Here is a 21,969-nt window from a genome sequence, read left to right on the forward strand (position 1 = left end):
AATACTTCAGCTGTGATCAGAGAGTATGAAACTTGTCACTCTAGTGAAGATACCTGTGATTACTTCTAGGAGTAATTGTTTATATCAGCCAGACTAGGAATTTGGGTGCTGCACTCTCTTTTTTTAATAGGATATTGAATTGCCTCACAGTGTAGCTCTTGGAAAAGGCTCTCACTGTATATATTGGGCAGCCTTGGGAGAGGAGACCAGCAAGAACAATCAACTGTGGTTAAAAATCCTCTCCTGAGATTCTTTTCCTGAGGAGTTCTGAAACTCTATGTATTATTACGGTGTTGCCTGGGCTGATTGATGGCTCCAGTTGTATAGATGGAAGTGTTTTAAGTGGCAAAACTGACAGATATTGCATGCCTGTAAAAACACTTAAGTATCATAGATGAAAAGAACATAATGATAACCAATCAGCTACAATTCTGAGACACCATCTTTCAGAAAGATTCATTTCAAGCATTTAGTGGTAGAGAATTAAATCTGTTTCAGGCTGTAGATGGCTCTGTATTGAGCAATAACCACACTGTTTACCTTATGCAGTGGGTTTGTATATAGACAAAAACAGTTTTGTATGATATATCATTGTTTTGCATGGTTGATTCATAGCTCACTGTTGTCAGTTTTCATTGCCTTCACTGGTACATCTCAATCGCCATAACCTAAAACTCAGTGCCTCAAGGACAAAAACTAAAAAGCTATAAACAGTCCCATATACTGACTAGCTAAAACAGAACATCTGCTTTTAAATGTTGGACTTTCAATGTTTGAGACAAAATCAGTAACAAATGGCTATGCCATTGTGCAACAACGTTACTCTCAGAAATAATAATGCTGGTAATGAAAACTTTTCCGAGGAATCAGTTCCAGGAGAAATTCGATACTGGAAGTTAATTCAATAAGTGCCACAAACGTTTGTTAATACTATATTGCATGTTTATGCTTTTAGGAAAACATAGAATTATTATCATCCTAGACTTTCTTGACCTCTGTGGGTGGCAGTAAGGGATTTCTATTTGTCCGTAACTATATCAGAATAGCTGAAAATACAGCTATACTTTCTGTCACTGCAGTTAAATGTATCTAGTTTCTGTGTATAAATAGTTAACGCAAACAAGCAGTGTATATTTTAAAAGCATCTGGAAAACTAAATCTTGCTGACATTGTACTGCATCTTGTATTGCAAGGAGACATTTTCTAGGCAGCCTTACGAGGTAGTCCAGACAAGAAACACACCCAGGAGTACAAAGTCAATCTTTATTATAAGGTTACATTAACAATGCAAGTCTTAAAGTACATCTCCCCCACCCCCCTAAGGAGTGTCCCTTCTGAGACATTTGCCATGTCTCCATTCCTTCTGTGGGCTGAGCTGCCTCTTATCTGACCATTGCCTAGTCTGCAGTTCTGCCTTCTGTCTCCCAAGGTCATCCCCACATACCATTACGCTCACAGACCTGTCTTTCAATGAGACAAAACTAAAATTCTGAACATATTCCTCTGTAAACCTTCAGGTCCTATTTACATGAAAAATACTTTGGATATGTAAAGTTGTAAGACAAGAAGAGCTTCTAGAGCTACCAGAAATGTTCTCTAAACTCAGTTGGAAAGGATTCCCAGATCTCAATGTAAGGAAGGATGATGGTCAGAGGAATATACCAAACCTCTTCCCCAAGCAATGCTGTTCTAGTTTATGTGACTGATCTGCCCACATCAGTGAATGTTGGAATGCAACAAACACAATAACCCTTTTGTCCAGAGAAACTGCTGACATTCAGTGAAAGAGCATTATAAATTCTTTGTGGAGACACATTTTCTTATTAATATCCATGGATGAAAAAATACATGTGTGAATAATATTATCCTTTGTTTAAAGAGAGTAGGATGGAGGAAAGCCAGAAGAATACGTACTTTGTTTCTACCTCCTCTTCATCACTGCAGGATGCAGATTCTCTGCTACCTTGTTATTTAAGAAACATGAAAGAAAAGGGTGGTAGAATAATAAAAGGCACCAAAATGAATAAATAAGTACAGAACCCTCTGTGGCAGGACACAAATCTCCTATATATCATCTTAAACATGCATTGCGAGAGAGGGAAATCAAAGCTAATTGAGAACAAATCTGAAGTTTCAAACTGTTGATCTGATTTTCAAATAACCAAAGTATGACTCTTAAGTTGGCCCCAAATCTCCTCTGTGCCATTATTTTTAGTAAAAATCAAGCAACTGCAACCTTAACAACCACATTCTCAAAGAAGCTCTGTGATACAATATAGGTAACACAACCGAATTTTATAGAGTGGCAAAGGATAGGCACTTCCCCAAGGGTGCTTTCCAGCCCGGTTGCATTAAGAAAGAGTAGGCTGCCCAAGTTGGCTATTTGTATCTTGAGGCTTTACTGGGTGGCAACGTCCAATCAAATTGTTTAGACGATTTAAAATGAATATCCAGCTGACACAGAGAGGATTTTTTATGTATAATTTTTTATTAAAAGAAGATTTTACAAAGATTTAAAAAACTACAGAAACATAGAAGAAGAAATAGAAAAAAAAGAGATTATAAAAGGGTAAAAGAAAAAGGGAAGAATACAAAAAAGCAAGAAAAAGGTATCTAAAGAAGTGACTTCCAGTCTTCTTTTTAGCAGTTACAAACATAGCAATTACTATCTCCACCCTCCCATATTGCATATTATAGTTCTGTTCTTCCCATAAACAAACCAAAAATCAGCAGTTCATTTTTATACATTTTCAGCAAAAAATCTATAAAGGGTTTCCAGTATTTTATAAAAGTAGTTGTAGTGACCTCCTTAATCAAACAAGTCGATTTAGCCATTTCTGCAAACTTCAGCCATCTTCACAATCCATTCTTCTGTTGTCAGACACAGAGTTTTTTTAATTATTATAAGCCTGTTTACTTTAAAAAAATGTCTAAGTCCAAATAATAACATTTTTATAGAATATAATAGAAAAGAAATGATGCATGCAGTGCCAAACATGGTATGTTTCCAGACAATTAAGTGATTATCCACCAGGATTCACTGAAGTGAATCATATACTGTTAGTCAGTTCAACAGATGATTCTAGAAGGCTAGATTGGATGCTTGTACCATTTGAAAATAATTCTATTTTCATGACAGAACATAAAATTATTTCTTTACATCAAAGTATTATTTTCTGATATCTTCTTACTAAGATTATTATTTTATTAACCATTAAAAATAATTTGTCATTTCAAGCCCAAAACAATTACATGATGGTCCTAAACATTTCTGCTAGCTAGTTACATAGAATGCAAATGTGGTCTCTGCAACCCTTTGTGGCATGAAGTTTGAGATCTTTCATTGGCCTAGTTATCAATATAGGCCTCTAAATAACTTATTGAGAGCTAGGTTCATGTAGCGATGAAAGCACCAGGCTAGAAACTGAGAGGCCCTGAGTTCTACTGCCACCTTAAGAATGAAGCTAGCTGGGTGACCTTGGTGACCTTGGGTCAGTCATTCTCTCTCAGCCCTAGGAAGAAGAAGGCACCTTTTTGCACCTTTAATCAATGTTGACTCCTGACAACTGCCTGGCCTAGTCCCTGCAGTTTTCTTGGCAAGGTTTTTCGGAAGTGGTTTGTCATTGCCTCCTTCTTCCTAGGACTGAGAGAGAGTGACTGGCCCAAGGTCTTCTAGCTGGCTTCGTGCAAAAGGTCGGACTGGAACTCACAGTCTCCCAGTTTCTAGCCTCATGCCTCAACCGCTACACCAAACTAGCTCCTTGGGATTTAGCCTCCAAGTAAATTGGATTCTACACTGAAGTTTAGAAAAAACCTCTGGAATAAACAATCCCAGGTTCTAGAATTGTGAAATGTAGGACCTGAAGTGGCTGAAGCTTTTGATGATCAATGCAATTTTGTAATGGAGAGATATAAACAGGCACAACATTAAAACTGAGGATAATAAAGGCTCTACACATAGGAAATAAAAATAAAGTACAATAGAAAGCAAACACTAGTGTGGAGAAATCCTACTTGAGATAAAGTTCCTTTTCTATTTTATTTTGTAGCAGTTCCCTGGAAGGAGTGGATTTTTCTAAGCTGTCAGAGTTCTTTTTGTAAACACAGAATCTCTCATAGGACCATTGGGACTGCACTCTAGAATAGCTCGGTAGATCCAGATTTCAATGAAACGTCAGTGTTTAAACTGTTTCAGTTTAGCAAGTATATTGCTACTCAGGAGCTATGCGCTGGTGAAAACATACTGGATTTTTTTAGGATTAATGACATAACATAAACATTTTCTATTTAAGGTAGTGTCTGAATGTTTTATATAATTCACAGAAATAGATGCATCTAAAATTAATTGAAATAATGTATGGTTAAGCTTCAGGTAATACATTTGGTCAGTAAAAAAATTGAACAGGAATATTTCAATGAATAATAAGCATGGGTTTTTTTCTCATAACATATGCTAGATCATTGTTAATATGAATTATATTGCTGAACAATATAAGTCACATTCAGATGATCATATCTTGATTTATTAAGCTGAAGTATTCATGGTTCTTTTGTGAATACATTCAGCCCTTTACTCCTCCCCTTGCAGGAAGCTATGAATAAACCAGAAAGTCTTTATTTTTCTATCTGGGGTATTCAGAAGAAGCTAAGATCACAAATTATAGTTTCAATTTGTTTAAGATGTGGCTTACTATGAATCTTGTAACTGTAATTTATTGGTTTAGCAATTCCAATGAAATGAGAAGTTGTGGCTGATCAGGGACTTCTTTAATCACAGACCACTCAAAGTGAGCAGCAAAATGGCTCCATAATGAAGCAAGACACTCAAACTTGTTTCAGTTTAATAGTCATACATACAGTAGATTGTACTTCAGTGCAACATATTTGGGGAAATTAGCCCCATCAATAGGACCTTTTTGTTTTCACTTTTAATTAAGTCTTTCAGTATGTATATACTTTCTGAAAGAAATGATGTACTGTGACTTTTTCTTCTTTCAAAACTTTGTTGTGTCTATAGAACTCGTTGATTTTGTGCAACTGAGATATAAATTATAGCATTGTAAAATATATAATCAATGGTACTAGCTTTCTGAAGTCTGTGATTAACATGATTTTGTTTGAATATTTGACTGATTGATAAAGTGTTTATTAAATATCTTTCTCACTGCAAAATGGTGTATTAATTAGTACATTAACATCTTATGTTCAATGTCATATATTTTCATATTGCACTCTGTTGAACGGGATCAAGAAGAGTGGGCTTTGAAGGATAGCTGATTTGAAGTGAGAACACCAAAATGTAAAATAGATAACTGTAACAGGCATCAAATAAAATGGATTGTGTTAAAGGGATCTACATTTCAGCTCAATTAAAGAAATTAAAACATATCTCAGAATGTACACGTGCCTGATATGTAATAATTCAGTCTTCGGGGATTGCTACAAAATGTGCTTGCCTCTTAATGGATTTTTCTACAGTGTTCTCTATGGAAACCACTCTTTCTCCTAGTGAAGCCACGAATTGTGCTCTTAACTACACTTATTACCATCTAAATCCAACTAAAAGCAATCAATTTGGTTTTCTAAAATGTACAGAGTTCGTGAAATGACATATTTAGGTTTGCAGATCTGAATTCTGCAGCAGAGTGAGAATCCTAGGACATTAGGGCTTTGACTGAAGTTCCTGCAGCCTTGGTCTAATATTCAGAACAGTTCAGACCCCTGACAAGTTCAACTGCTGTTTATTTTGGTTAGTGATTAGAAGAAATGAGGCAAGAGAAATAGAAAAGAAAATAACTTTGTCTGCGTTTGATTTGCAACTGCCCCACTCTCAGCATGCAACCTCTAAAGATTTACTCTGAGGAAATGTATCCTTGAGCGAAAACAAAAAAAGGTTCTGCAATCATATTGGCTGAAGTTCAACCAATATTTCGATATCAAGAGAAAAGGTAAAGATATATATAATTTCCCTCCCACATGAAATGTTTTACTTCTGACAGCCAATTCTCTAGGTCTCCCCACAAGCATGAGAATTAATCCTTTTTATTATTATTAACTAGAAAGAACTAGCAAGAAATTCTCTAAAGAAGTCTTACGAACTATGGTATAAGAAAAAAATATTTCTGTAAACAACACTATCTTTCATTATGATTCCTTTTTTTGAGCTGAATCTGGAGTTCAAATGCCCTGCAGCATAAGGTGATAGAATTCTTAATGAAGAAGTATTGAATATATGCAAATGGAAAACTCTACACTTCGGGCATGATATTTTTTTTTTAACCAAAAGAAATGATAAAAAATAAATGCCATTTTTTAAGAGGAAGACATATCACCTGAACTTGTAAATCAGGCATCCCTTTGCTTATCAACAAGCTCATTTGGAATCAACTGATGCTGATATAGACCTCTGAACAATTCTTGAAGTGGGTCAGCTTACCAGAAACCTATGAGAAATCCAGAAGCACGGCATGAGCACAGTGTGTCAGAAGAGGAATGCAGTCATGCTTTCCCATTGACGTTGCCCAGCAACTGGTACAGCAAAGCAGATTGCTACTGGTTTGGTCATAGACCAAAATGACCAGCTTTATTCTCCCTCAATTTAAAATGACTCAGGATGATAGCCATTATTGTATCTTTTGGAAGCAACCTCACTGGTTGGAGGTTGACATTTGGGCAAATGGTATGACAAATTCCAATCTTTTTTGCCTTCCTGAAGCCAAAAATCAAGACATCCAGTCAACAGCAAATGAGAGGGAAGGAGCTTCACTCCTCAACACAGTCTCAGATATAGGATGAATGTGACTAATTGATTAGATTTAACTGCCCAGAACAATGCTATAGACATGGTTTTCATATATAGGCAGCATATTCCAGTGGTTCTCAACTTGTCTGAGGATCCCTAATAGTCTGTAAGAATATTATAGGTGCAGGATCCAAATGTATATTTTATCAAAATTACCAAAATCTTGCACATACACCACATTGCACAGGATTTCAACCATTTTTTAAATGCATTTTTCATTTAGGGTTCATACAAATGCCTTGTGGACAGTTATGCATGACATGGAATAAAATGCTGCATTTCTAGCTATTTGGCATTAACAAAAGATATACTGCATTTCTGATTTACCATACATGATGCTCCTTAAAAGATTAAATGATAATGTATCAGCCTAAATAAAATAAAAGCAAAGTGAGGATTCCCTGCTCACCCCAAAAAGTGATTTGTATGTGCCCCACTGCTTGTGTCATACATTTTTAATGGTTTTTTTTCATAATTCCAAACAAGTAAACAAATATATGTGAATGCAGCATATTTTTGTGCACAATAGTTCCTCCTTCAGTTTTCTAGTCACAGACTATGGCTTTAAATGTTCTGTAAGATCAGAATTCACCCTTTTTCTATTTTACTAGTGGTCTCTGCTGTAGAAGTGAGGGAATACTTGTGAATATTGAATATTTTTGCATACTTTTGGGCTCCCAAGTTTTGTGGACCCTGCATTGATTGCCAGTTGGTTTCTGGTCCCATTTAGGAGACTGGCTTTGTCCTATAAAGTTCTTCATGACTTGGCACTTAGATACCTTCAGAATATCTTCAGGACTGCCTTCTTCAGCCAGCTTTGGCCCAACCCATTAGATCTAGGAGGAAGAAACTGCTCCAAATCCCACACATTGTGGGGATTCAGGGGGGCTGAGGCAGGGAGACACCTCTTTTCTGTTGCAGTGTCAACATTGTGCAAAACAGGCTGGCTCATTCTTTGCTAGTTTTCCATAAGCTTCTTAAGAAAGACCAAGACTTTTCTGAGAGCCTTCCCCTGATTTGAGCAGTTCTTGCCATTTTTTAAAATGTTTGTTGTGTTGTGTTTTTACTTTTATATGCATTGTTTTTACATTGTATTTTTATGGGAGCTGCTGAGAGTATTTTTTTTATTATTATTATTGTGGCGGCATACAAATATGTTAATAAATACATAAATGCATGCTTCTATTGAATACTATATGTTGTTTACCCTTTTAGGAAGGAAAAAAAGCTAATGCAAAGCAAACAAACAAACAAAAAAACCCCCAATATACCTCAAAAGAAAGCCTTTTCTTTTCTATCATTTATTTATTTATACAATCCAGCTCTGGTAAGAATGTCGCAATTAACACTGATAAATGCAGCTTATTCATGAATCCTCTTCCGTTTTGCAAAATGTGAACTAAAGGTTGCTTCTGAGAATGCGTTCAACGAAGAAGCACACTTCATATGTAAATGATGCCTGCGAGTGACTGTGTATTGGCTGTAGCTGAAAATTGTTAATAGAGATGGCCCATAGCTAGTTTCAATGGCTCCCCTTTAATGTGCATGTTAAAAAGAGAATCAGGAAATGCCATCTGCTGGTGGGATCCTCCTCAAGGATGTCCATGGGTGAAAATAGCATATGCAAGTTGTTTCTAATTGATATGTTCACTGAATTGAAGCTAACTTGGAAAAGTAATTGAGAACGTCAACTGAGTTAGAAATTTGCAACTGGATGTTTGAACAGAATCCATGATAGGGATCATGTAATGTTTAACAGTTCTGTTTCTGGGCACATGTTAAAGGGCTAGTTATGAAAAACAGAGCCTTGAATAAGCAGGGTATCTGAAAAACTGAATTGTCCCATACAAGGACTTTGGAAGAAGCCTTTCTCTCAAGCTTATCACTACTATTGGAGGCATGCTTGGTGAAAATTCAAGGCCTTCTCAGTAGCTGCTGCTAAGATTTGGAACTTCTTACCACATGAGCCAAATTCACTCTTTCTCCATTGTCTTTCCGACAGCAGACAAATGTGTTTTGTTCAAGAAGGCTCTTCCATTGTCAATATGTTTATAAAAATACTAGCTAGCCTTTTTAACGTATACAAATTACTAGGGTAACTTACAGCACTTAAACCACCACAAAATTTAAAATATTTGAAATACGAAACACACACACCTACAAAAGTATGTAATAAGAATTGTAAATCTAGCAGAGGGACAAGATGGCTTCTGCTAACATTTAAGTTACCAGGGGAGAAATTGCTTGTTTAAAAAAGCTTGGCCCATGGCTGAAATACTGCACAAAAGATTATCACTCCCAAGTATGGAGTAACGAGTTTAGTTTCAGCCATTGAAAAGGCCTTTTAAAGACACGAAGAAGGTTCTCTCCATCAAGAGTGAAGTGACTGGTATAGAAGGAAGGTCTCCAGAGGAATCTTGGAACAAATACTTTGAATTATACCCAGTAAGAAACTGGTAGCAAGTGTAACTCTTGTAGGATGGTATGATATGGTCCTGCCTAAAAGTATCCACCTACAATCTTGAAATTGCATTCTGGAGCAGAAGTAGATTTCAAAGAATCTTCAACAACTACAGTGGTTTTCCATATCCCAATTTGGATGCAGCTAAGACATGTGTCCCAATAATCAAATCTGACCTTGGGCTAAGCATAATTTTATTGTGCTATTTTTGTTGCTAGTCATTTTTTATCTTTATATGGTTGCTAGTTACCTTCAGCACCATTTTTGGGCAGAAACACTTCTGAAAGATTAATTAATTAAAATAAATGTTGGCTATATTAAATTTGGATGTGCAAGTTGATTCTGGAGAGAGTAGTTTCTTTCAGAAATGAACACAAATATTGTTCCATATAATGTCCAACAAAAAGGGAAGTGATAATGCCCCCAAATAAGGCAGATAGTATAATATTGGGTTGTGTGTGTCTCAAAATTATTCAAAAGAGGCACTTCAAACCACACAGCCACAGCTGATAGAAGGAGCCACATTAAAGATACGGTTGCTTTAAGGAGACAAGTGAGAAAAGATGCAGCTGCTTTAAAGATGTGCTGCACTTATGCTTCCACATGTTCTGAAGCTTCTCTTCTAAATAATTTCAAAATATGCACAGTCCAATTATATAATACAAGCTATTAAATCTGGGCTGCAAATGTTGAATGATCACTAGATGGCAGCAAAGGTTCACAATGTATGTACATCTTTGCTGCCAGCTAGTGGTTTGCAGGGCTCTGCAGCCCAGATTTAGTAACCCTGATAATAAAATTATATTTTCCAGCCATTTTTAGTTTGATTATAAGAAATATTGTCAGAAAAATTTCTGAAATAATAGCTTTTCCTAACAGAATATTTTAGCATTCTTTCATCTAACTAATTTTCTTTACATTTAGTGACTTTCAGAACTTTGGTATTTCTTTAAAAATCATATTATTTCTAAACCCAGAAGGTAACAGAAAGGACTATGTTTTTCAAAGTAAAAGAGGGAATTGTAAGAATTATGTATTGGGCCTAAACTGTATGAGTAGTGGCCAGAATGACAGAAACAGTCTGAAACTCTGCTCAGACACGAAGACTTATCTACCAGACTATCGTACTTCATAGGCTGCATGGAAGATTAAAAAAAAAAAAAGGTAGCGGGACTAAGTATTCAGCCCTGAGCTTCTTGCATGTTATAAATGTGGTAAAGTTCATAAAATGTAATACTCTGTAGAAAGTACATGTTCTTTTTAGATAATGCAAACTGGTTCCAATTTTTTCTTCAGTTTTATTTCTCATTCAGTCCATGGCACAAATACATCCTGCAATATAACAAAGGAAAACAATAATACCCTTGTAATACCTTAACAACTAATACATTTATTGTATTCTGCAAAACCTTGTACTATAATAAATTGTTAAATTTTCAAACATGCCCCAAAAATATTTGCTATTCATTGCAACAAACTAAGTTTCCACTGAGGATCTAATATGAAGGTAAATATTCTTTTATATTTATGTATAGTAATTATATGGATTTTTTTTAATCTGTTCCCTTTTTCTTTCTTTTGTCACATCCAGTTTCTTTTAATTACTATAGCATATCTAGGTTTTCTTTCTTCACTGTATAATCACTATCATTTGTCTTTGTTGGTGCTGCAGGGTTTTCTTTGTGTGTATATTCACCATTCAAATGTGTGTATGTCACCATTCAAATATATTTTTAAAAAAGATAAAATGTTAAATTCCACTGAAATAGACTGCTAGGCAAATGCAACTGTCTGGTTCAGGAGCATTTGCTAGAGAACAGCAGGCAGACATTTTATGAATAGAAAGAACAAGGCCAGACTGCAACTCTGTAATTATTTACAAAATCACCACAGTGAAAATCACACTTTTTACTTTAGAAGACTTAAATACCCATTACAATACAGATTACCCATTTCAAAAACTCTAACAGAAGTTGTAATAATGAAACTACAACTGTCATTTTGGAGTTCTTCCTGAGCAAAGTTAGATGAAGTTCTCAATACTTTGGTATATAAGATACTGCTCGTATCAAGGATCTTACTTATAATGTAATTGTTTTGGTAGTTCTGGGCTCTTCTATTAATGGAGCAAAGCAGATTTTCAAAGAAGCCATCCTAACAGGTTTTTCTGCTATCTTTCCCCTTATAGTTACCTGTTTCCTTTCAGGTGCAATATAACTATTATTTTTCCTGATGTACGTACAAGTACAGTGATTTAAAAATTACAGTTCCAAGAAAAGGTATTTGGGACAATAATGCCATTGTTACCTGCCAGCTTGGAAGATCTCCAAAACATATGATTGAAATTTGACTGTGGTTTTATGCAACCTATAAGTATTCCCTTCTAAATGATAGAAAATGTCCATTATTTATGTTTTAAATTCTCACTTTTAAAAAATGACACATTAGCACTCTCTTCTTACGATGTCTTTCATCTCGCATCAATTTTATTGACAAAGTCCTTTATTTCAGTAGGATTTGGCAGGAAAGCAATGCTGGATTCTCCTGTAACTTTAACTGACTAATTAAAGAATCCAAGGCAGTTGTATTAGTACCTTTGGTATTGGAAAGAAATTAATCATGTAGCTGCAGCTTGGATCCTTGGTTTAGAAAAGCTGCAGCAGTTGAAACACTGTCTTCTCAACAAGTATTCAAGGTCCCCAGTGATCATGCTTCATTGGTTCTTGCATTACATTACATTATTGGTAGATCTTGATTTTAACCACAATAACAACAAAAGCTCGCTCAGTCTTTCAGGATTAGGCTATGTTTGGCATGGGTTAAGGGTGGGATAAGGGGTTAAAAGCAGTTTGTTTTTTTGTTTGTTTGTTTATCACATTTGTATAGCCGCCCATCTCGTATAGTGATTCTGGGCAGCACACATAATCAAACAGAATACGTAAAAACCATTAAAAACCACAATTTAAATTGAAATAAAAAACAAGATTAAAAGTAACACAAGAACTGGTGGTGCTTCCAAAGCATGAAAGGCAACAACCATGCTTGTGATATGGCTACAAAGGTATTAGAGAACATGCATCTTTCTGATGTCAGAATCAATTTCAAGGATAAGAACAGCTCAGTCTTTGCAGCTCATCAGTTTTAAAAGAAAATCCACTGTTAATTTTCTGATTCTACAAGATGGGAAGGCAGACGGTTGAAAGACAAACAAAAAAGCTTTACAGCCCCTGCTTTCTTCTCCATCCCTCCGGTAGTTTGTTTGGATGGCTGGCATGTTTAAGAGCTTCCAGTTTGGAGTCACCCCACCACAGCTCTTATCTACTAGCTTTTATCTACCTTGAAAATGCCTGGTTGCCTTGGTAATTCTTGTTGCTTAGTTACAGAAGCTGGAACTGGAGATGGCCCTTTCTCTCCTGTGTTTTAGCAGAACTTGTTCTCCAGGCAATTTAGGGCAGTCAGAATTTTTTGATCAAGGCACCCGAGACACAACTGTGCCAGTCTTATTTGTAAATCCAGATCTGTTCAAACCACCACAAACAAATAGATGGTAAGATTGCCAGCATTCATCCTGAAGCCACACTGCAGCAGGTGCAGTATGAAGGCCAGAAGAGTCCCCTGAATTTCATTTTCATTGATGACCAGGAGAAATATTTTTTCTTGCATGCAGCTGAAAACTGACTATTGGAAAAGGATATCAGGATGCTTAAAACAAATTAAAAACAGAAACTGTTTCTCCAGAAATCACTCTGACTTGAGAACCATAAACTATTGTTAGGTAGCAGTCAGTCAACTATTCTTTCCTGGCTCCACCTGTCGATGGATAAAGCAGATTTAGAAACAATTCAGGTTTACATTTACTGCATTTCCAGTCCATGCCTGCCTGCCTGCCTGCCTGCCTGCCTGCCTGCCTGCCTGCCTGCCTGCCTTCGCCTGAAAGCAAGGTGATGCAGCATTAAGGAATCCACACATTAAAATTAACATGACCCTTCCTATATTGTAAGTCTTTTGGAAGAAGGAAGATCACTTTTTGGAAGAAGGAAGAAGAAGATCACTCAGAAAAAAAAAGGCATTCCCTTGGTTTTAAAGAGGCTTTTCTTACATAGTTCAACATTTTCATTCAATGACTTGGTTTATTTTGGTGTGTGGACTGTATTTGCTGATATGATAATAAAAACTATTCCAGCTTGTGAGCTGGTGACTCAAGAGAAAAGTTTTCAGAAACTTGAGGGGAAAAAAATACCAGAAAAACATTTAGTCTCCAATCTGCTCACAAGTAGGAAGCTAGTAACTGATGCAGGGTGAAGAAGAGTGACTTAATGAACTGAAGTGCACTGAAAGCTGGGATGCAGTTTAACTGCAGTCAGCCATGCAGTTAAAGCACAGTAAAAACTTGTAACTCTAATGCTTAACGTTCAATAGTTGTAATCAAAAGACCCAGATTTGTTTGTTTGTATAATTCTGAAAGTTCACAAAATATTCAAATCTGCCTCTTTGCGCTGGGCTAATGATTCACAGTACTACACTGGAGACTTACTTTGTCTCCGGCATTTAAACCTAATGGCCATCTTTGCACAACGTGGGTCTCTAACACATCCCTTATCTTGGCCTGTTAGCTCAAATCTGTGCTGTGGCAGCACATCATTCAGGATATAGTAGGCAATTATGACCTCCCAGCCACAGCAAAAAATTGGAAGGCTGTCTCTTCTCTTCAAGAAAAGATCAAGAAAAATGTGCAGTGGTACACACAATCAAGGTCAGTGCTATCTTGAATAGAGTCAGAGTGTGTGCCTACCCCACTCACTCCTTCCCTTTCTTTATTCTGACCCCCCCTACCCTTGGATATGGGCTGCATTAAAAAAAATGAAAAAATTGAAATGGGCTCACAGGTGAATTATCTAGAGACCCTCATTTTTACAGAGCCTCTGTAGAATTTCATCTTAAAATGGACATCAGAAGAGACAACTAATCATCAGATAAACAGGTGACATGAACAGTGGGAAGTTAGTGGACTCTTTGGGCTAAATCTTTCCTCACAGGAATAAGTGAAGCTGAATCAATTCAGCTTTGGAATTTGTATTACATGTTAACAAACACAAACCTGATTTTTTAAACAATGGGAAGATTATAGTAATCATATAATAATCTATATATCTAATAATCTATATCAGATAGAGTAAACTATGTATCTCAATAACTCTGTTATTGCACTCAATAACTCAATAGTTGCTGTCTGGCTTCAAAATATCTTGGGAACCTTCTTTCAGAGTGTCTGAGATATATAATGGCAAACCAGTATATATCACTGAGACACTATATTCACATTTTGAGTTAGGTCTTCCTGGAACTAAAGGTAAGTGCCTGCATATTTTTATGATACCCAAGAAAAGTTCATAAATTTGGAATTCTGAAATGCATGCTCTTTCATATATTATGTACTGCCCAATACATCTTATTTTGCCTATAGTCTTCTGGGATTCAGCTGTACAATGTCAGTACATTGAAAGGCATGGGAGCAGTGTCAGGCGTTCCACTGGTGTACAACCATGGGAGTTTTTAAGTTACATAGAATTTTTCATCAGATGGCAGGTAGAAGGAAGAATTGGTTAGCACATATTTAATTACCTCCAGATTGAGCTATTATTCATTCTTAAAGATGGAAAGTCATTTCCAGAGAACACAGTGTCATACCCTTCATTTGCCATCCAAGAGATCAAGAAGCACTGGAAGTGAATAATTATGAAGTGAATAATTATATGTATACTTATGATCATGCTTCTCCAAGTACTGATCTTTATGCAGCCAAGATAATATCTTAGTCTTGAAGATTTGCAAAAATAGATGCAATATTATGGAGGAAGAAATTACGAACTGCAACACTGAACAAGAACATCTCACTACATCATTCTGATGCAGATTCCATTTCTCCTTATGACCTACCTAATTCATATGATATATGAAGTCAATTATGGGCTGCCTGTAGCCAAGAGCTGCATGCTCCAGGCCCCTAGCAACTGACATTGTGTCCAAAAATAGCCAAAAGCAACATTTCCAATATTTGGGTGGTGGTAAGGCTGGGAATTGGAGAGATATGCTCTTGGGAGGCTTTCTGCTCCTATCTCCAACTTTAACTCCCCCCTCCCAAAAGGAAATAACAGTGGGGACAAGAAACTGACTGTGTCCCTTTTTATGATCTCACAGCATAAACAGATGGTCAACTGTGTCTGGAAGGTTGGTGTGTGCGTGTGTGCACTAAATTTCATCCCCTGGTCTGTCAAATAGGAAGAACATTCATCATGATTTGTTTAACCTCAGCCTTTGCATATAACTTCATACTTTACTTCATTTTTTGCCAGGTATGTTTTAAACACTAATAGCTAAAGAGGATTTCTTTGCAACTTAAAGTCATTCAGGTTTATAGTAATTATTGGTTTAATAAAAGACAGTGATTTCCTTTTTCTTTGCTTTTTTATGGATACTGTTAATCCAGCATTGCTTCTAAAACTTTCAATGGACACAAGCCATCGGTTCCCACAAATTGCCCATTTCACAGCATAAAGTACAGGGTACTTCTCTTAATAAGCATCTGGTCACATTTTAAATGCTGTTTAATCATGCTTGCAGTAAAGTGCTGCTGGTGACCTATTCCTCATACGTTTGTATGCTTCCTATACTGAGTTTAAAGATGTGACCAGCTCCTAAATGGCTTTCTGTATCTACCCTGGAATTTAGAGGGCCAGAGAAAATGAGCCATTTGGCTAGCCTCATCCAACCTCTTTTTTTTATTCTTTCCAACTCAACAGAGAGCTGGAAAGCAATTAGGTTAAGGGGCTCATGACTCTGTCTGTCCCTCAGCAGGATAACTCCCTGAGAATGGAAAAGAATGAAACCAAATTTGGTGTGACAGCAGAAGCTAGCAAAAGAAACCCCAAGGTTGGCCCAGATCCAACCTTGAAAAGCAATCCAGAAAAAAATCTCCCAGTATATCCCTACGGGAAAGGAAGTTGGGCTGCAGCTCAAAATTCCTCTGCCTGTTCCATTTCAAGTCCTCCTCCATCCTGTTACATGGCTTAAAGTGACCCTTATGCAACTTCCTGGTATGTACATACACACAAGCATGCAGATGCAACATGAAGGGAGAGCAGAAACACAGAAACACACAGGGGCAATTCATATGTACCGACCTTGATTAAACCCTCAGATATACACACATTAATGCAACATGGTATTACTTCATTACACAAAAGAAGCTACAAAGGCCTCCTATAGCCATTGCTGCTAAAGGAGTTGGAAAGAGTTCCAGAAGCCATATTCCACATCCTTGCACATCCTTGCGATTCAATAATAGGCAAATGCATGATGGAAGTTTCGGATTGCAATTTAATAATAATGTAGCTGATCTGCATGCAAACAATCTCAGGTTATTAGAACCCCAAAGGAGAGTTTTAAAGAAGATCTAAAAAGGTCTTTGCTTGGAAACTGGAAAAGCTACTCCTTATCCAAATGCACAGTACGACATGGTTTCCTTCCTGGCCATGGAATTAAAGCATAAAGAATTGTATGTTCTTAGTTTTGAAAACAGATCAACTGTTGAAGGATAAGTCTATTACCGCATCTTACCAATAGCATCTAAATAGAATAGTCACAAGAAGTTTACTTCTAACTTTCAGTTTTTAAAAAAGGTTATGGTTTTTATCAATCATACACAACTGTGTGATATTAAAGGGACACATCCATATTGTTTTCTTGACAAAAATATAAAAGTGATTCCATTTTGCCTTCTGAGTTTTTTTGTTTGTTTGTTCTATTTCTCATTCTAGTCTTCAGCCCTTCAACCTGCTGGTAGTCTTCCATCCAACTATTCACCAAGTCTGACTTTGCTTGGCTTTTCTAGAACCAGCCAAGGTCAGCTTGTACAACAAACTAAATAATAAGTAGAGGTAAATACATTTGTGCTGTGTTTCTGATAGACTACTGTTGGAAGAAAACTTGCACTAAATAAATACTTTGAACAAATTCCTCAGATTTCTTAAGTCTTTCTGATTCTAATTTCCATTCCTCTAATTTCTTCTTTATTTAAGACCTTACACTTCATTGATAACAGATTTGATTTCAAGAGGGGAACATGAATTACTTTCAGAATACATGCTGATCTACAAGTATAACCTACCCTGTGTTTCAGGACTATCACCATGCCGCCAGAGTTAGCCATGTAAGTTCCCTGCCTCATCCAAGGTCTCAGCATGGACGATATGTGGATGACAACCCAGTAGTCCACTTCTTCAAGAACATTGTAAGTTTTATTTCCTTCTAAGTCATTCCTACTTATGTATTTAGAAGAACATAAACTGCCAGGCCCCAAGTTACAGTATTTTTGATAGACAGTAGTGGCAAAGGCCATTGTCCTGATCCGCAGCTCCAAATGGGTATGGAAATCTTTTATCCATAAACCCTGCTCTATTCTATTCAATAGGAGCATAAGTCCTACAAATTCAAAAGTATATGGGGAACCATCTACTACAGTGAAATAAATAACCACTTTGGGTGTATATGGGAATTCCTTCAGATAATCAATATATTGGAGCCAGAAATCTTATGCATCCTTTCTGGGATTTAAACGTGATTTATAGGATTAGATTATGAAACGCCCAGGGCTAATCATAGAATTTCAACTATTTATTCTATTTGTAACTTATTTTCCCTCTGTATCAGGTTGACTTGAAAGTAATGCCTAATCTACTTCTGTGGTTAAGGGATCACCTCTTGGCTGTTATTGTTAGATCTAAATAGTGAATTCTGCCTGAAAGGCTATCTCTTTGAAGACACATAATGCCCTGATTATTTGTTTGATGTTTTTAAAGAGGTGCTTTAGTATCCCTTATTAAAAAATAAATTGTCGGATCACTGAAGATTGGCTTTATTATTCGTTATTCTTCTTTCATAACAGGGCCATAGGAACACTCCTCTGTCACAACAGGGCATTTTAAGGAAAAAGATGGCTACTCACCTTAGCCTTAAGGAAATTTACAAAGCAATATGTTTAAGCACAAGGTGAAAGATGTTTGGGCTACATTAAAGCTTAATAATAATAAGACCATTCATGCTATCTTCCATTTTCTGAGGAAAATGGGTCCCTATGAACATATTGTGGCTGCTCTCTGGTGCCTAACAGCCACCGAATTTGGATAATAAGCTACAATTAAAACACAATCCCAGACAGAAGCTTACAAGCCATTCTTCAGTGCTGAGGGCATGCCTCGCTTGTTAGGTTGCCCTTAATTTATGTGACAGGTTTGTTACAAAGAGTTTTATTTTTTTTTTAATCTAATAAACTATTTCTGGTGTTTTTTAATTGTGTAGAGATTTGTAAATCTCTCATATTCATCTGTATAAACCAAGCCCTGCAGTCATACAGACAGAAGTTTTCCTGAACAGCTGCTGTTACTTGAAGTATATTTCCAGCCTGAACTTCTGACAAAGTGCAGATAGAAATTTCAGTTCCTAAAGATCAGCTAACCTGAGATTGTGCAATGATACCTTAGAGATGAACTAAACTTACTCTGAGTGCAGGATGAGTGGTTAAAGCTATATGTGTCTTTAGTTCTTCTTTGTCCAGTAACATGTTTTAAAGCAAAGTATGCAATACCATGATTCAAAAGCCCAAGTTTATTGGCTACTTCTGGCATGAAGAATGTGAAGAAAATGAATGACACTGAATTACTGCTTGATAGCTAAGTCCTAAATTCAATTTCTCACTTGACATTATAAAGCTAATTTTAGTGACAAGGTCTATCTGAGAAGAATCACCTGCTTAATACAATGGTTGCAAGAGTTATGATTTTGGCACTTCAAAAATGTTCTACAGATAATAGAACTGTGCCACTGATAACTCTTCTAATATTTGATGTCACTGTAATGAATTTGACCAGGATTTAGTTGTGTTATAATTCAAGGTACGGTGGTTTCCTATAGAAATGCAAATGCCATGGAATTCCATTCAAATAGCGTTGAAAGTTGAGAAGCCAGAAAATATTATGTATCATTTAAAAGATATTTAATACTAGTATTGGTCATCAATCTTTGTTAGTCCTGAAGCTTTTGACGTTTAGCCTGTATTATAACTAGCCAATAGTACGTATATGTTTGTATGCATGTCTCTCCCTATCCCCTACAAGCACACACATATATTTCCTCCCAATAGACAGTGATATATCAACAAGCTTGAAAAATGTCTGCAGAGATGCCTCCAAATTTTTTAAGGATGGAAACTCTCCAATAAACCCCATGTAGGCTGAGCATGCTAAATAGGGTGATGAAGTTATGTTGTATCAACTGAGGTGTAGGATAAGCTAGCATTCTTCTCTGCAGCTGTTTGTGGCAGGATTGCTTATGGATGAAGGGCAAGCCACAATGGGATGCATAGCTACGCTGAGCAATAGCTTGCCAAAATTGCCTGCCAATGAATCTCTACTATCTAGAAAGGTTTCTCCATATGTAATGATAGGTCTCTTCTTGGATGCCGATGGCATTTGCATACAGTAATAGTCAGTTCAGATTCCAAGAGTCTGAATGGCATGACATGAAGAAAAGCGTTGCAGAAAATTGAAACAAGCCCCCATACTTGCAGAAATATACAAAGAAAAGTTTAGATAGAAAAAAAAAATCACCATGACTCTCTGTTCCCCAGTTTCAGTGAGATTGAAGCATCTCAATGTGTTAGCTGACTATTATGTGGAGAAAATGGAAAAGCAGGTGGGTCCCAGGTATGGGGGCAGAAAATTAGAAACCCACTAGGTAGCAGCAATGAGAAGAAAAGTTTGCCTTTGCTGCCATCTATTGGTCATTTGGAATTTTCAAGCTGGGAACGGGGATGCAATGGAAAATCCTGGGATTTTACACACACACACACACACACACACACACACACACACACACACGGGATTCTACCTATATATTTGCAAAATCTTATTTTTTAACCTGTTTTTCAGGTGTCACCCAGAACAACTCCTCCTCTTCAGGCAAAAGTAAGTGTTTGCTGTGAACATTTTATATTATTTTATCTTAAGTCACAAAACTTATGGTAAAGCAAAGACTGACAACCAGGTTTCCTTATTTAAAAATACTTCAATAACCTTTCTTTCAGAATGTAGTCTAAATGGTACATTACAGCAGGTATTTTGCTGTCTTAAAATATTCTTGCTGCATACCTGATCACAGTCCATACTGCTAATGCCATAGCAGCAATCCCATCTGATCCTTAGAGCCCAACTTCACAAGCAGGGACACTAACCGGTTATCTGCAGAGCAACACCCCTGAAAACCACAAGAGTCACACAGATTATAAAATGCCCTGGGGTCGTGGTTGATGCCACACCCAAACCTGAGGTGGGGATATTTCTCAGTGGGCTCCCCCTTCCTCCTTGATGCCTAGCCGACTTCAGTGATATATGCCAGGTTGGCCCTTTCACCCACTATTAAATTATGAATAAGGGAGGCCCTGGTACAGGCTGAACTGGCATTAAGAAACATCATCCAGGGCCACCTGACCAGGCAAATGTGTCCAGGTGGATAGAACTCAGAAACAGCCCTAAACACTAAGGCTGTGCTGGCTCCCTCCTGGAGGAGGGGATGGAATGATTCTTTTCATTCTGTGGCCTATTCTTTCAACATCTAATCTAATCTTTAAAAGGATAGTTTCCACCCACACTCTACCCACTCCACTTTTTCCTTCAATTTCTCTACATCTTTTGCTTCTGAATGCAGAAAGCCAAGACTTGTTTGGAAAACGGGTCTAGGACTAGAGAGTGAAACTCTGGGTGGATGAAAAGCATGCCACTTGCATAACAGAGGACCACAGATCATTGCATTTAAAAGACCTTTAAATGCTTTACCATGAATTATACTGCAGTAGGCAGCTAGACAAGGCATAATCAAGGAGGGCCCATATTCTCTCTTTGGTAATAATCATGCACACATTAGACAATGGGTTTTTATGATGCACATCTGAAAGAAGGAATGTAGTAAACTTCTCTAAACGACCACATCAATACTGCAATCTGAACATCTTGGACTTTAAATATTTTAATCCGCATGACCACACTACTCCTTTTCTATCAACTCCACTCTTGGCATCCTCAGTGTCTTTGTAGTCCATGGTGGTTATCATGTCACTTTGTTTGTTTCTTACATGTGCAGGGGAGAGGATTATCCTTCAGCAGATTTAGCTGGGTAGGTGTTGAACATGCTTCCACTTACAATTATTTTGTTTTCCCCAGGCCCAAAGAGCATCTGTTTGCTGTCTTGCTTTTCTATAGCTGATGCAGAATTCCAATATTTATGTATTTATTTTTTTACTTTGGCTTGTTTGCTTTATTCTTACTGACCCATTCCTGATTCCGAAGCAGTTTCTTTACGTCCGTGGTTTTACTGCTTGCTATTATCCTGAATCGAGTCACGCTTAATTAAGATTCCTTTTGCCTGAGCACAGAGCACCTTCACTGCATGGCAAATTGCATTCCTTTAAGGCTCCCTAAATGTTCTGTGTGTCCATGGGATGGAGGGAGAGGGAAAATGAAAGTATGGCTTGCTACTTTGAACTGCACACAACTCCAGTTCTGGATGGATTCAAGAATACGGTACATTATTGGATGTTGCCATATATTCTGCAATATAGTCATGTACTGAGATCTTATGTGTTCTTCAACCATTC

At 37.0% G+C, this 21,969-nt stretch overlaps 1 protein-coding gene across 9 annotated transcripts in view; it reads left to right on the forward strand.

Moving 5' to 3' along the window:
• MBP (myelin basic protein) overlaps positions 1–21,969 on the forward strand; it is a 235,349-nt gene that overhangs the window by 204,041 nt on the left and 9,339 nt on the right. For 8 of the 9 annotated variants that reach the window (XM_088130987.1, XM_088130990.1, XM_088130989.1 and 5 more), the window contains 3 exons: positions 17,443–17,553; positions 20,249–20,284; positions 21,456–21,488. In XM_088130987.1, the coding sequence (XP_087987113.1) occupies positions 17,443–17,553; positions 20,249–20,284; positions 21,456–21,488 (180 nt within the window). The remainder of the gene's footprint in view (positions 1–17,442; positions 17,554–20,248; positions 20,285–21,455; positions 21,489–21,969) is intronic. The other variant, XM_088130985.1, reaches the window with a different exon arrangement.

The sequence above is a fragment of the Python bivittatus genome, unplaced genomic scaffold (genome assembly GCF_059951505.1).
Source record: "Python bivittatus isolate LINGU-HERP-01145 unplaced genomic scaffold, Pbiv_v1 ctg000840_np1212, whole genome shotgun sequence".
Taxonomy (NCBI): domain Eukaryota; kingdom Metazoa; phylum Chordata; class Lepidosauria; order Squamata; family Pythonidae; genus Python; species Python bivittatus.